At 42.5% G+C, this 13,005-nt stretch overlaps 1 protein-coding gene across 1 annotated transcript in view; it reads left to right on the forward strand.

Moving 5' to 3' along the window:
- The first annotated feature begins 585 nt into the window (after positions 1-585).
- The window catches only part of LOC140240741 (complement factor B-like), a 33,873-nt gene continuing 21,453 nt past the window's right edge, over positions 586-13,005 (forward strand). The window contains exons 1-4 of the mRNA XM_072320507.1: positions 586-722; positions 10,157-10,351; positions 10,947-11,201; positions 11,982-12,182. Coding sequence (XP_072176608.1) covers positions 644-722; positions 10,157-10,351; positions 10,947-11,201; positions 11,982-12,182 — 730 coding nt within the window. The 5' untranslated portion in view covers positions 586-643. The remainder of the gene's footprint in view (positions 723-10,156; positions 10,352-10,946; positions 11,202-11,981; positions 12,183-13,005) is intronic.

Here is a 13,005-nt window from a genome sequence, read left to right on the forward strand (position 1 = left end):
CTAATATTGTTGCATTCACTCAAGCCACATGTATATGAAGGTAAACTTGTTCTTTGAAACAAGAAACAACGACCATCCCACCCCTATGTAGCCCTTACTCTGAATCCTACCCACGCATTTTCACATAGGCATCGAACATCCTTTTAACTCCTTACTTCCTGCATGAATCCAGATATCCACTCCTTGCATGCAGAATACAATACATGTTTCAATGCACACACACACACACACACACACACACACACACACACACACACACACACATACACGCACACACACACACGCACACACGCACAATATTAACGCTGTTGGAGTGGCGGTCAAAATTGAACCCTGGTCATGCTGGTTAAATGCACAGTTGTTCTCATAATATTGGGTATATGGTGTGTGAGCCTGCATGCACGGCTACAAAACGGTGACACCAGGGAGGTGAGAGAAGGTGACACCGAGGTGGCTGAGGCGAGAAGAGGAAGTGGAAGAGTGCTCATTTCGATGAAAGTCGAGTCACCTTTTCTATGCGTGTGAGTTCGGGGCGAAATACGTGCAGCGTGAACTCCTCCCACTTGCTAACCGTGTACTGTTTTTGTAGCGTTCGTTGCATTCAAGTCGGTCGACATTATTTTCAGCATTTCTCTCTCCCAAAATGGCCGCAAAGCCTTGCATTTTCGTTGTCTGCTGGACATGGATTCTGCCCATTTTGCCGCACATAGCAGTCGCAACAGGTAGGAAGAAATACCCACTATAGAAGTTTAATTACAGTCCAGCGGCATAGTCACGCAATATTGTTCATTATTGTCTTAAAACTCACATGTAGATTGATACAGGTAGATTTAGATATTGACCTCTTCACAATTTTGAAGTCTTCTCCTGTTGCCACGGCAACGAAAATTTGGGAAAAAAACACCTGTATATATACAATACTAAAATGTAATAAAGGGTACAAAATGTTTAAGTCCTAGTTATTAAAGGGTCAAATGAATGCTCAGAAAAGACCATTGCCATGGTAACGGTTAACTTCCTAGAAACTAAGATTTATCTAAACTGAAGCAATGTAAAAACATAATAGAAGTGTCCGGAAATGTATATTTCAAACTAAGACTTTGTTTGCCATCTTGGTAATATTTTGTCTATAACATGGTGGTTTGCTGAGCCATCGACTTTGAAATTGCTGTCAGAAGAAATAAGAGCATTTCTATCTTAAAACAACACAAATGACTTACATTGTAGTACACAAAGTTCAAAGACTCACTCCTTACTGTTAAGATGATTGTATTTAAGGTAAAGGTAATGTCTGATACGACAGGTGATAAGACAACAAAGCAATGAAAAAGTAGTAGGTAATGGTAGTAAATCAATGGAGTTGTGAAGTTCTTTAACGATAGGAACCATAAATATGTTTGTGCAAAATTTATGGGTGCACGTCACGAGACCGAAACATACGAGTCATACATCCCACGAGTTATACAGCTCAGAAGTCATACAGCCCATGAGTTATGCAGCTTACGAGTCATACAGCCCATTAGTTCGACACTAAGCTGAACAAGGCCCATGAGACCGACACATTAATACCCGTGTTGTATTTGTCAAACTCGTGGGCTGTTTCTCCCTAATGTCGAACTCATGGGCTTTATTTGCCTAGTGTCAAACTCATGGGCTGTATGACTCGTGAGCTGTATGACTCATGGACTTGTTTTTAATGTCGAACTTGTGGGCTGTATGACTCGTGCGTGTCTCGGTCTAGTGGGATGACCCAAAATATATCATTCTGCGACTTTCATGAAAACTCTTTTCTCTGAAAGCCAAATTTGATTTCTCTCAAGCAACTCGTTTGATTGTAATCAAAATCTCACTTATTCAAATCTCAATTACTACAATCCACGTGGTCGTTATCATGGCAATACAAGGACTTGGGGGCATTTCATGAAGGAACTTGTCGGATAAAACATCTGACAAGTCAATTATATCCGACAAGTTTTGAGAAGTTCTTTAGTCCGACTGGCTGATTTCTCTGAACTTGTCGGATATAATTGACTTGTCAGATATTTTATCCGACAAGTTCCTTCATGAAATGCCCCCCTGAACTCTCATTAATTGATGCTCACTGGGATGAAATAACACAAAAGTAGAATTTTGTCTAGGCATTATAGTTCCAATATAAAGGTCTGATCTCCTTTGGAATTCTGCCTCTTCGAAGTCCTGTTTTCTTGCTGAACCTTTATGTCGCTATGACAACAACATTGATATTATAAGTTTGAGGAAAAATAATATCATAATGTAGAGTTTAAGGAGAAAGGCCTACTACGCTTCGCAAAGGTTCATTTTAAAAGTCCACTGCAAAGCGAGAAATGATGGAAATACGCACGAACTTGTGCACCTGGTTGTAAACAATGTAAAGTGAGATTCATTGCAACTGATTGACAAATTGCCCTGCATCGTACGTCGATGCAGGGCAATTTGTCAATCAGTTGCAATGAAAGTATCTCGACGGAAGAATTTCATGAATTTGAATAAAGTGAGATTGTTGTGGAATATAATGCAACATAAGTGAAAGAGGGCATACTTGCAACCTCATGCAAGTCTTGCTACTTTCATCATCCCTCTCAATGACACACAGTTTCGTGTAAAATGTCTGATGAGATAAGAGCCTAATCTTGAGTTCTGGTGTTGAGTTATGGTCACCCCCCCCCCCCCAAAAAAAAAAAAAAAATCCAAGAATTAAACAAGCTTGATTGAGAAGAACTTTCCTGTCAAACAATTCCAACAGAAAATATATCATTGCTGAATAATATGATAATACCCCCATCTCACTAGACGGCGATTCCGCTACGATCATCAAAAATCGACAAAGTGCGGCGGATCGTGGCTTGATCGCTTTAGATCTTCTCCATCGTATCTAATTGAGTGGTTCAAAGCGCGGAGGGTCGCCACCATCGCCATGGTCGGCGACCTTGCTACGGAAGTTTTGAACATGTCCAAAACTTCCGTAGCGAGGTCGCCGTGGTTTCAGAGAGTATCACAATCGCCTCCCGAGCGCATTAAAAGCGCCACATTCGTAGCTCTGACGGGATAGCAACGCGTAAAGCGTAAAGCGTAAAGCGCATCGAAAGCGGCCCCCATCGCCCATGAAAATTACAACTTTTACAGTATAGTGTAACAGGAACCTATCATGAACGAAAGAAAGTGATGCACCAGACCAGTAAGGTTGACATGGAGAAGAGCGTATAAAATCAATTTTTCCTCGTAAACTTAATACGAATCTACTCTGGTTATCAAATTGTTTGTTTGTCATAATACCATTGCAAGTCAATGAAAATAAATTAAGTTGAAACCTTTTTTAAATATATCTTCATAATTGTATCATCGTATCATACGATTTGTAGTTTGCTCGTAAGCTGGTTCTGTATTATACACATTTTACCCTTTTAATTGAATGGATGACTTAACTAAATGTAATTTCACATCAGGTTCTGACTAATGTGTTCTAGAATTCCAAGATGTAAGAGGGTGAAACCATATTCTGCATATACATATTGGTTTGAAACTTGACATCTGACTGAAGAAATTCAATCATGAAACCCATTTTATATCCCGATCGCGTGAGATTGTAGCATGTGCCCGGCGTAATCGTATCACCGTCGCTCCGATCGTATTACTATTGTAGCGAGGTCTTGATACGAATGTCGCAATACAGTCGGTTCGATCGCAGAAGCAGCGCATCTCGTCGGCCTGGAAAAGCGGCAACAACGTGGCAGAGTTGTATTATCATCGTGGCGCTATCGCCTACAGCGCAGGTCGAGCGTATATAGAGAAACAGTAGTGTAATCGCCTCGGAGGCCAAAAATGGAGATGGACGGCGATCGCGCCATGATTTGTTAAATCGCCACAGATCGCCATGGTCGCCATGGTCGCCTTCCTAGTGAGATGGGGGCCTGTAGAGCCCACTAATGTCAAAATCGACCACTAATGTCAAACAACCACTAATGTCATAACACGTCGACGACAAATGTCATAACAACCACTAATGTCATAACACGTCGACGACAAATGTCATAATAACCACTAATGTCATAACACGTCGACGACAAATGTCATAATGACCACTAATGTCATAACACGTCGACGACAAATGTCAAAATCGGATTAACCACTAATGTCATAACACGTCGACGACAAATGTCAAAATCTCCAAATTTTACTGCAAATGTCATAACGCGTCACAGGGGCATATCCAGGAATTCCGTCAAGGGGAGGCGCCTTTACAAAATCAAAGGCTGGCGAGACCCCTCCCCCCCCCCCATTTTCTTATTTTTATTTCTGTTAACAAAATATAGAGAGAGGGCACCAGAGGGGGATGCGCCCCCTCTCGATCCGCGATTGCGTCAACCGCAAATGTCAAAATTGGGTTAATCACAAATGTCATAACACGTCGACCACAAATGTCATAACGCGTCACAGGGGCAGATCCAGGAATTCCGTAAAGGGGAGGTGCCTTTACAAACGCAAAGGCCAGCAAAACCCCTCCCCTTTCTTTTTCTTTTTTCTTTCTTTTTTTTTTTCAACAAAAACAGAGACGAGGAGGGGCCGCAGCGCCCCCTCTAGATCGGCCACTGCGTCAACTACAAGTCGAAAACCCATCATTTGCATTACAGAGACGGATCCAGGAATTCCGTAAAGGGAGGCGCCTTTACAAAGTCAAAGGCTTCCACACCCCCTCCCCATTTTTTTCTTTTTATTTATGTTGTTAAAAAAATAGAAGGGGGCACCATAAGAGGATGTGTGCCCTCTCCATCCATGACTGCGTTAACCACAAATGTCAAAACTCATTGCTTGCATTATTGGGGCGGATGCAGGAATTCCGTAAAGGGGAGGCGTCTTTACAAAATTAAAGCTGCCGTACCCCCTTCCCATTTTCCCCTTTTTTAGTTTTATTGTTTTAAATGAAAGAGAGAGAGAGAGAGAAGGGGGCACCAGAGAGGATGCGCCCCCTTCTCGATCCGCGATTGCGTCAACCACAAATGTCAAAACTCATTGCTTGTAATACAGGGGCGGATCCAGGAATTGCGTAAAGGGGGGGGGGGGGGCACCTTTACATAATTAAAGCCTGGCGCATCCCCCATCTTTTTGTTATTATTATTGTTGTTTTGAAGGGGAAAAAAAAGAAAGGGGGCACCAGAGGGGGATGCGCCCGTCTCGATCAGCGATTACGTCGACCACAAATGTCAAAACTCATTGCTTGCATTACAGAGGCGGATCCAGGATTTCCGTAAAGGGGAGGCGCCTTTACAAAATTAAAGCTGCCGCACCCCACCCCCATATTTCCCCTTTTTAGTTTTATTGTTTTAACTAAAGAGAGAGAAAGAGAGAGAGGGGGGGGGCACCAGAGGGGGATGCGCGCCCATTCTCGATCCGCGACTGTGTAAACCACAAATGTCAAAACTCATTGCTTGTAATACAGGGGCGGATCCAGGAATTGCGTAAAGGGGGGGGGGGGCACCTTGACTAAAGCCTGGTGCATCCCCCATCTTTTTGTTATTATTTATGTTGTTTTGAAGACGTTTTTCTTTTTATTTATGTTGTTTTTTAAGGGGGGCACCAGAGGGGGATGCGCCGTCTCGATCCGCGATTGCGTCAACCACAAAATGTCAAAGCTCATTGATTGCATTACAAGGGCGGATCCAGGAATTCCGTAAAGGGGAGGCGCCTTTACAAAATTAAAACCTGCCCCACCCCCTATTTTTTTTTATTTCATATGTGTTGATTTTACAACAACAACAACAACAACACCCCTATTTTTTTTCTGTGTTTTGACAAAAAAAAAAGATAGAAAGGGGGCACCAGAGAGGTATGAATCCCCTCTCGATCCGCGATTGCGTCAACCACAAATGTCAAACTCATTGCCTGCATGACAGGGGCGGGTCCAGGAATTCCGCAAAGACGTCTTTTCAAATTGAAAGGCTGGCGTAACCCCCCACAACTTATTTATTTCTGTTTATTTTTAAGGACTTCCTGGACCCGCCGCCGCGGCCCCTGTAACGCAAGCAATGAGTTTTGACATTTGTCGTTGACGCAATCACGTATCGAGAGGGGGAGCATCCCCCTCTGGTGCCCCCTATCTATTTTTTGTTGCTGTTAAAACAACAGAAATGAAATGAAAAAAAAAAGGGGGAGCGGCATGTTTTAATTTTGTAAAGGCGCCTCCCCTTTACGGAATTCCTGGATCCGCCCCTGTAATGCAAGCAATGAGTTTTGACATTGTGGTTGAGGTAATGGGGGGTCGAGACGGACGCATCCTCTTCTGGTGCCCCCCCCCCTCTCTTTTTTTCTTCAAAACAACATAAATAATAACAAAAAGATGGGGGTGCTCCAGGCTTTTATTATGTAAAGGTGCCCCCACCCCCCCCCCCTTTACGTAATTCCTGGATCCGCCCATGTTTTACAAGCAATAAGTTTTGACATTTGTGGTTGACGCAATCGCGGATCGAGAAGGGGGCGCATCCTCTCTGGTGCCCCCCTTCTCTCTCTCTCTCTCTCTCTCTCTCTCTCTCTCTTTCAGTTAAAACAATAAAACTATAAGGGAAAAATGGGGGAGGGGTGCGGCAGCTTTGATTTTGTAAAAGCGCCTCCCCTTTACGGAATTCCTGGATCCGGCCCTGTAATGCAAGCAATGAGTTTTGACATTTGTGGCTAACGCAATCATGGATGGAGAGGGCACGCATCCCCTTATGATGCCCCCTTCTATTTTTTTAACAACATAAATAAAAAGAAAAAATGGGGAGGGAATGTGGAAGCCTTTGACTTTGTAAAGGCTCCTCCCTTTTACGGAATTCCTGGATCCGCCTCTGTAATGCAAATGATGGGTTTTGACATTAACTTGTGGTTGACGCAGTGGCGGATCTAGAGGGGGTGCGGCGGACCCTCCCCGTCTCTGTTTTTGTTAAAACAAAAGAAAGAAAAAAGAAAAAGAAAGGGGAGGGGTTTCGCTGGCCTTTGAGTTTGTAAAGGCACTTCCCCTTTACGGAATTCCTGGATCCGCCCCTGTGACGCGTTATGACATTTGTGGTCGACGTGTTATGACATTTGTGATTAACCCAATTTTAACATTTGCGGTTGACGCAATCGCGCATCGAGAGGGGCGCATCCCTCTCTGGTGCCCCTGTCTATATTTTGTTAACGCAACAGAAATAAAAATAAGAAAATGGGGAGGGGGGGGGGAAGGGTCTCGCCAGCCTTAGATTTTGTAAAGGCACCTCCCTTTTACAGAATTCCTGGATCCGCCTCTATCATGCAAATGATGGGTTTTGACATTAACTTGTGGTTGACGCAGTGGCGAATCTAGAGGGGGCGCGGCGGCCCCTCCCTGTCTCTGTTTTTGTTAAACAAAAGAAAGAAAAAAGAAAAAGAAAAAGAAAGGAGAGGGTTTTCGCTGGCCTTTGAGTTTGTAAAGGCACTTACCCTTTACGGAATTCCTGGATCCGCCCCTGTGACGCGTTTTGACATTTGTGGTCGACGTGTTATGACATTTGTGATTAACCCAATTTTGACATTTGCGGTTGACGCAATCGCGGATCGAGAGGGGCGCATCCCCCTCTGGTGCCCCTGTCTATATCTTGTTAACGCAACAGAAATATAAATAAGAAAATGGGGGGGGGGGGTAGGGGAAGGGTCTCGCCAGCCTTTGATTTTGTAAAGGCGCCTCCCCTTTACGGAATTCCTGGATATGCCCCTGTGACGCGTTATGACATTTGTAGTAAAATTTGGAGATTTTGACATTTTTTTGTCGTCGACGTGTTATGACATTAGTGGTTAATCCGATTTTGACATTTGTCGTCGACGTGTTATGACATTTGCAGTAAAAATGAAAATTTTCACATTTGTCGTCGACGTGTTATGACATTAGTGTTTAATCCGATTTTGACATTTGTCGTCGACGTGTTATGGCATTAGTGGTCATTATGACATTTGTCGTCGACGTGTTATGACATTAGTGGTTATTATGACATTTGTCGTCGACGTGTTATGACATTAGTGGTTGTTATGACATTTGTCGTCGACGTGTTATGACATTAGTGGTTGTTTTGACATTAGTGGTCGATTTTGACATTAGTGGGCTCTACAGGGCCTTAACAATATCTGTCTGTTTACCATGGTTACCCTCTCATATGCATATGACATATGTACTGACAGTTCAGGTATTACTTGTGACAATAACTTTGGATGACTCAGACTTTGATTGAAAGAGATATCATTTGATACTAACAGGGTGTACGCATTTTTACTTTCATGTTTAATTTAGCGCAAGCACAGGCAAACTGATTTGCTGCCGTGGCTATATATCTCTTAGACTTTTACCTGCCATAGGTCTTTCAGCAAACTTAGGACATTAAAGTCAACTAGCAAAAAAAAAAAAAAAAACATAATTCATTGGATGACATTATGTCAGAGAGGAAAGGTCATTGCATCAAGAAATATACATTAGCACATGTGGTTCTCATTGTTTCATAAGCAAAGCACACCAACTCTAAATGTATCCACTTTTACGGTGTCGCAATAGCAACTGTTCTATCAGGAATTAACACCTTGAAAACATACACTCTAGATTGTGAGGAGTCAGCGTGTCTGCACTTTGTCATTATGTGTATCTAATCATTTGTGTTACGGTTTGGTACAGAAATCATGCTCCTATTTCCACAGACAGCAATTTCTGCAAATTCGCGTTACCATGGCAACCACCATGTTACAGATAAAAACGTGGCTTTGCCAAGATTTTGAAGACATTGCAGAGAGTCCCTTTAATGTTGGAATCCGGAAAACTGTAATCTCAGTAACAAATTTGTTAAAAGTATATGAAAAGGGGAAGTGTTTTCGATACTTGCCACGACAGCCTCACATTTTAGGGGACCTCCGGATGGTTTTCAGAATTTTTCATTTGAACAACTATGAATAAGTTATACTGAGTACAGAGTTTCAGAATTTATAGTGATTGGATTGACGAATAGGTATGTTTTCAAAATTTACAACAAATTGCAATGAACAAGGATGATGGCATGGCAGCCTCACCATAAGAATGCATTAGTTGGGGCTTAAAGGGGATGGCTAGTAACCGATCAGTGGGAATCAGTGGGAATGCTGAGGGATGATTGTTCCAGTCCTTGTGGGATTCATTTGAGAGTACATTATATATCTACTGTTGTGTGAAAATTATTTGCTTCAGAACGGTCTCATGTTCAAGTAATGTGCAAATTAATGCCCCGTCACTGACCAGGCACGCTAACCTGGAAACATTGAACTGCACATTACTTGAATATGAGACCATTCTGAAGCAAATGATTTTCACACAACAATAGATATATAATGTACTCTTAAATGAATCCCACAAGGATTGGAACAATCATCCTCCAGCATTCCTATTTATTTCCACTGATCAGTTACTAGCCATCCCCTTTAAGGAAGCACAACAAAAGAAGGTGGCATGCATAAATTCTACACAGGTGAACTTGTTAAGAAAGTGGTATTGTAATGGAATTATACTGCTACATTTCTGAATATGTGAGGCTCCTATGTCATCAGCACTGTTCAGTGTAATTTGTTTAAGGTTTTTCAGAGTATTGTTTCTCTGCTCAAGAACCGCAATAATTTCCACAAGTCTATACGTGGAGCTGTCGATTTATGTGCCACGTGATATGAAATTATGAAAATCGCACGGAATAGCCTTTTAAGGGCATGGATATTTCCTGCATTAGATTTTTTCAGGAGTGGCGTGATTTGGTAGCATGTGCAATGAATACTTCGAGATAACATTTCTTTTTCTGTCAACTGATTCTAATAGCCAAGTCATAGCACTATGGAAAACGATCATGAATGATCAAGGATGTTTTATTTTCTGTGAGCTCTTTACAATCGTCGTTTTCACAAAACAAAGACGTAAGGATGAAAATGATTATCGCATCTTGCCAACCATTTAGACTCCCTCCTAGGATTTAGTGTACCACTAGTTAGACAGAGGTTTGATATACCAGTGCGTATACTGTTAAGAAATATACCCAATGGGCACCCACGCCCATTTACATTTGTGAAATATAGTGTGATTCTCAAATTGTTAGGTATGTTATCCCTCTCTCTCTCTCTATAAATATATGATTATATCTACGTCAAGTAGACTCGTGCTTGACGGCAAATCTCACGTTGGAGAATGGAAATTACTTCATACCCGACATGGAAGCCTTGCCAGGCCAGATCAGCGTCACATCGAACGTCAATGCCTGCTGCAATGAAGGATTCTCCCTTCAGGGTCCCAAGTTCATTTCTTGTCTTTCCACGGGGAACTTTTCGTCCGAGAGGCCGACTTGTGAAGGTAGATCAACAATTTGCTGTACTTTCTCGCTAAATGATTATCAAATTAAGCAGCAACAACAATGACAAGAGTGATGATAATAATAATGATGATGATGATGATGATGATGATGATAATAATAATAATAATAGTAATAATAACAATTAAAAGTTGGTGCGTGTAAAGGTACCGGGTGCATGTTACGAGGCCGACACCCACGAGTCATACAGCCTACGAGTTAAACAGCCCACGAGTCATACAGCTCATGAGTTCGACACAAAGCAAACAAGGCCAACGAGACCGACACATTAAAACCCTGTGTGGTATCTGTCGAGCTCGTGGGCTGTTTTTACCCAGTGTCGGTTTCATGGGCTTTATTTGCGTAATGTCTAACTCTTGGGCTTTAGGACTCGTGGGCTGTATGGCTCATGTGTGTCAATCTTATATATTGACCCCATAGGCACCTTGCAAGAATTGACTCTTCAGTTCAAGGGTTGTCTTTGTGTCCAAAGCATTTTTAACAGAAGGTGCTTCTATTACCATTAAATAATAATGGAATCTGTCGTAGACTCATCCTCCTGATTGTACTCTACTTTAAATTCCCCCTGATCTGAAGATATCGATGAGTGCACGGAGCCATATACCGACTTCGGTGACGAGTTAGCTGCATCCTCTTATAGTGACTACGGCTCTTGGGATGTGACCGAGATGCCGCCGGAACGGTTGGACCAGCGCACGTGTCAGGGCACAGCCGCCATTCCGCCCGACGAGGAACGCTGTCATAGAAACTGGGCTATGTGTACCAACACTGCTGGCTCTTTCACGTGCTCATGTAAAAGAGACTACATAGGAAATGGCATTAACTGCACACGTAGGTCGTCATTATTATCTGTCTTTCCTTTGACAAAAAAAAAAGCATGCTGAAGAATAAAATGCAACTATGATTAAATGGCGCTATTTTACAGATGTTACAAGACGGTGAGGGACATCCTTATTCTTCTCTTTTTCTGCAGGATTAAGATACTGATGATAAGAATATCTATAACGATGATAATCATGATATCGGTGCTTTATACACACTTTGTTTTTCAGTGCAAGAGCAATAATATTTCAAATAAAAGAGAATTTTAACTCCCTCTTACGAAACATCTATTGTGGATGAATAGTAAAAATATTCATTACAATCCAAACAAGATCATAGCATAGTCTTGGGTTTGACAGGTTAAATTGATGGGACTTCTGTTTTTTGTTTTGTTTGTTTGTTGTTGTTGTTGTTTTTGTTTATCGTCCTGCACGAAATATTGGGGAGTTTTGGATTTTAGACGCGCTGACGTTCAGAGGAAAAAAACAAACAAACTTGTTCTGAGCTTGCGCAGAAGCGCGCGTCAAGTCGATCCCTTGATAGCTTGCGTCGCCTAGGTTTTTCACTACGTGTACTGGGCTATTTTTACGTCCGCTCAGTTTGCAACGTAGAGAGCTATTTTCATGCACCGATCATATGGGGGCGCGATTTTATTTCTTATACGTTGCGTCCCAGCGTAATCTAAAGCTACTTTTCAGCACGACGCAGGGGAGAGGAGAACGTCTAGCGCAAGCGTCGTCTCAAACGTCCGCGCGTCAAAGTCTAAAGCTCCCTATTGTCTTCATTCAGGTGACACGGAGCCCTGCCCAGAATTGGCCGCTCCTGAGGACGGCTCATTGCGCCTTTCCAACAACAACAGGAGTGCGGAATTCGGGTGCTCGCAGGGATACATTCTGTACGGGTGTCGTTACCTGCACTGCGTTAGGGGCATTTGGGTCTCGGATGCTGGCACCGCTGACCTCCAGCCATGCAACGTGCCTGTATGTGGATGTGAGTACAGTACTTCGCGTAATCGGGTAATGCTTAAACGGGTACTCCGTTTAATTGGGTAGTAATGTCAAAATCAATTCCAATGCACATTAAAATTACCTGATAATCGGGTTGCCTCTCCGCATAAATGGGTAAACAATTTCTTCTAATCTAATTTCCACCAACATTAGATATAACACTTTAAGAAATCATGAATGTCAAATTTTCCACTGCTAATCGCATTCTCTTCTTATTTTGCAAAGAAGACCTATCATTTGGGGAGTGATTTAACATGAAAACACATGTACCAGTACCGACTTCCCAAACGTAAACAAACATAGCTGGCACTCACAACTGCATAGACGGACGCAGGAGTTGAACACACTTGCGCTCCTCCCTTGCTCCTCAACAACATTCACAATATGAGAAGTTTGCAAAGAAAATCAGGCCATGCACCAGCTCCATAATTTTGCTTTTCCTCAGTCACTTCTCTGTTCTCGAAAAGTAACTCAACGTTCTGCGTGACTGGTGCACGCAAAGAGACGTGTTCATTTCGGAAAACACCTGCGTGTTAGCGAGGAGTCTATAGTCAAATAACAAAGTTTTCTAAAGACATTTGTCCATAAAAAGAGTGGAAATTATTGCTCCTGACTGAGCAAGCGTAATGTATGTATAATGTGCTGTGCAAGCACGCGTTTTAAGCACACAGTGTAGGTGTTTGGTGCAGTGTACAATGCATGCACATAAACATTGTGTGTGTCAATTGTGAATGAGAAATGTTCGGGTACTCCGCTTAATCGGGTAAGAAACGCTCTGCTAGAGCCTACCCGATTATGCGGAGAGT

The sequence above is a fragment of the Diadema setosum genome, chromosome 17, assembly GCF_964275005.1.
Source record: "Diadema setosum chromosome 17, eeDiaSeto1, whole genome shotgun sequence".
NCBI classification, from domain to species: Eukaryota; Metazoa; Echinodermata; class Echinoidea; order Diadematoida; family Diadematidae; genus Diadema; species Diadema setosum.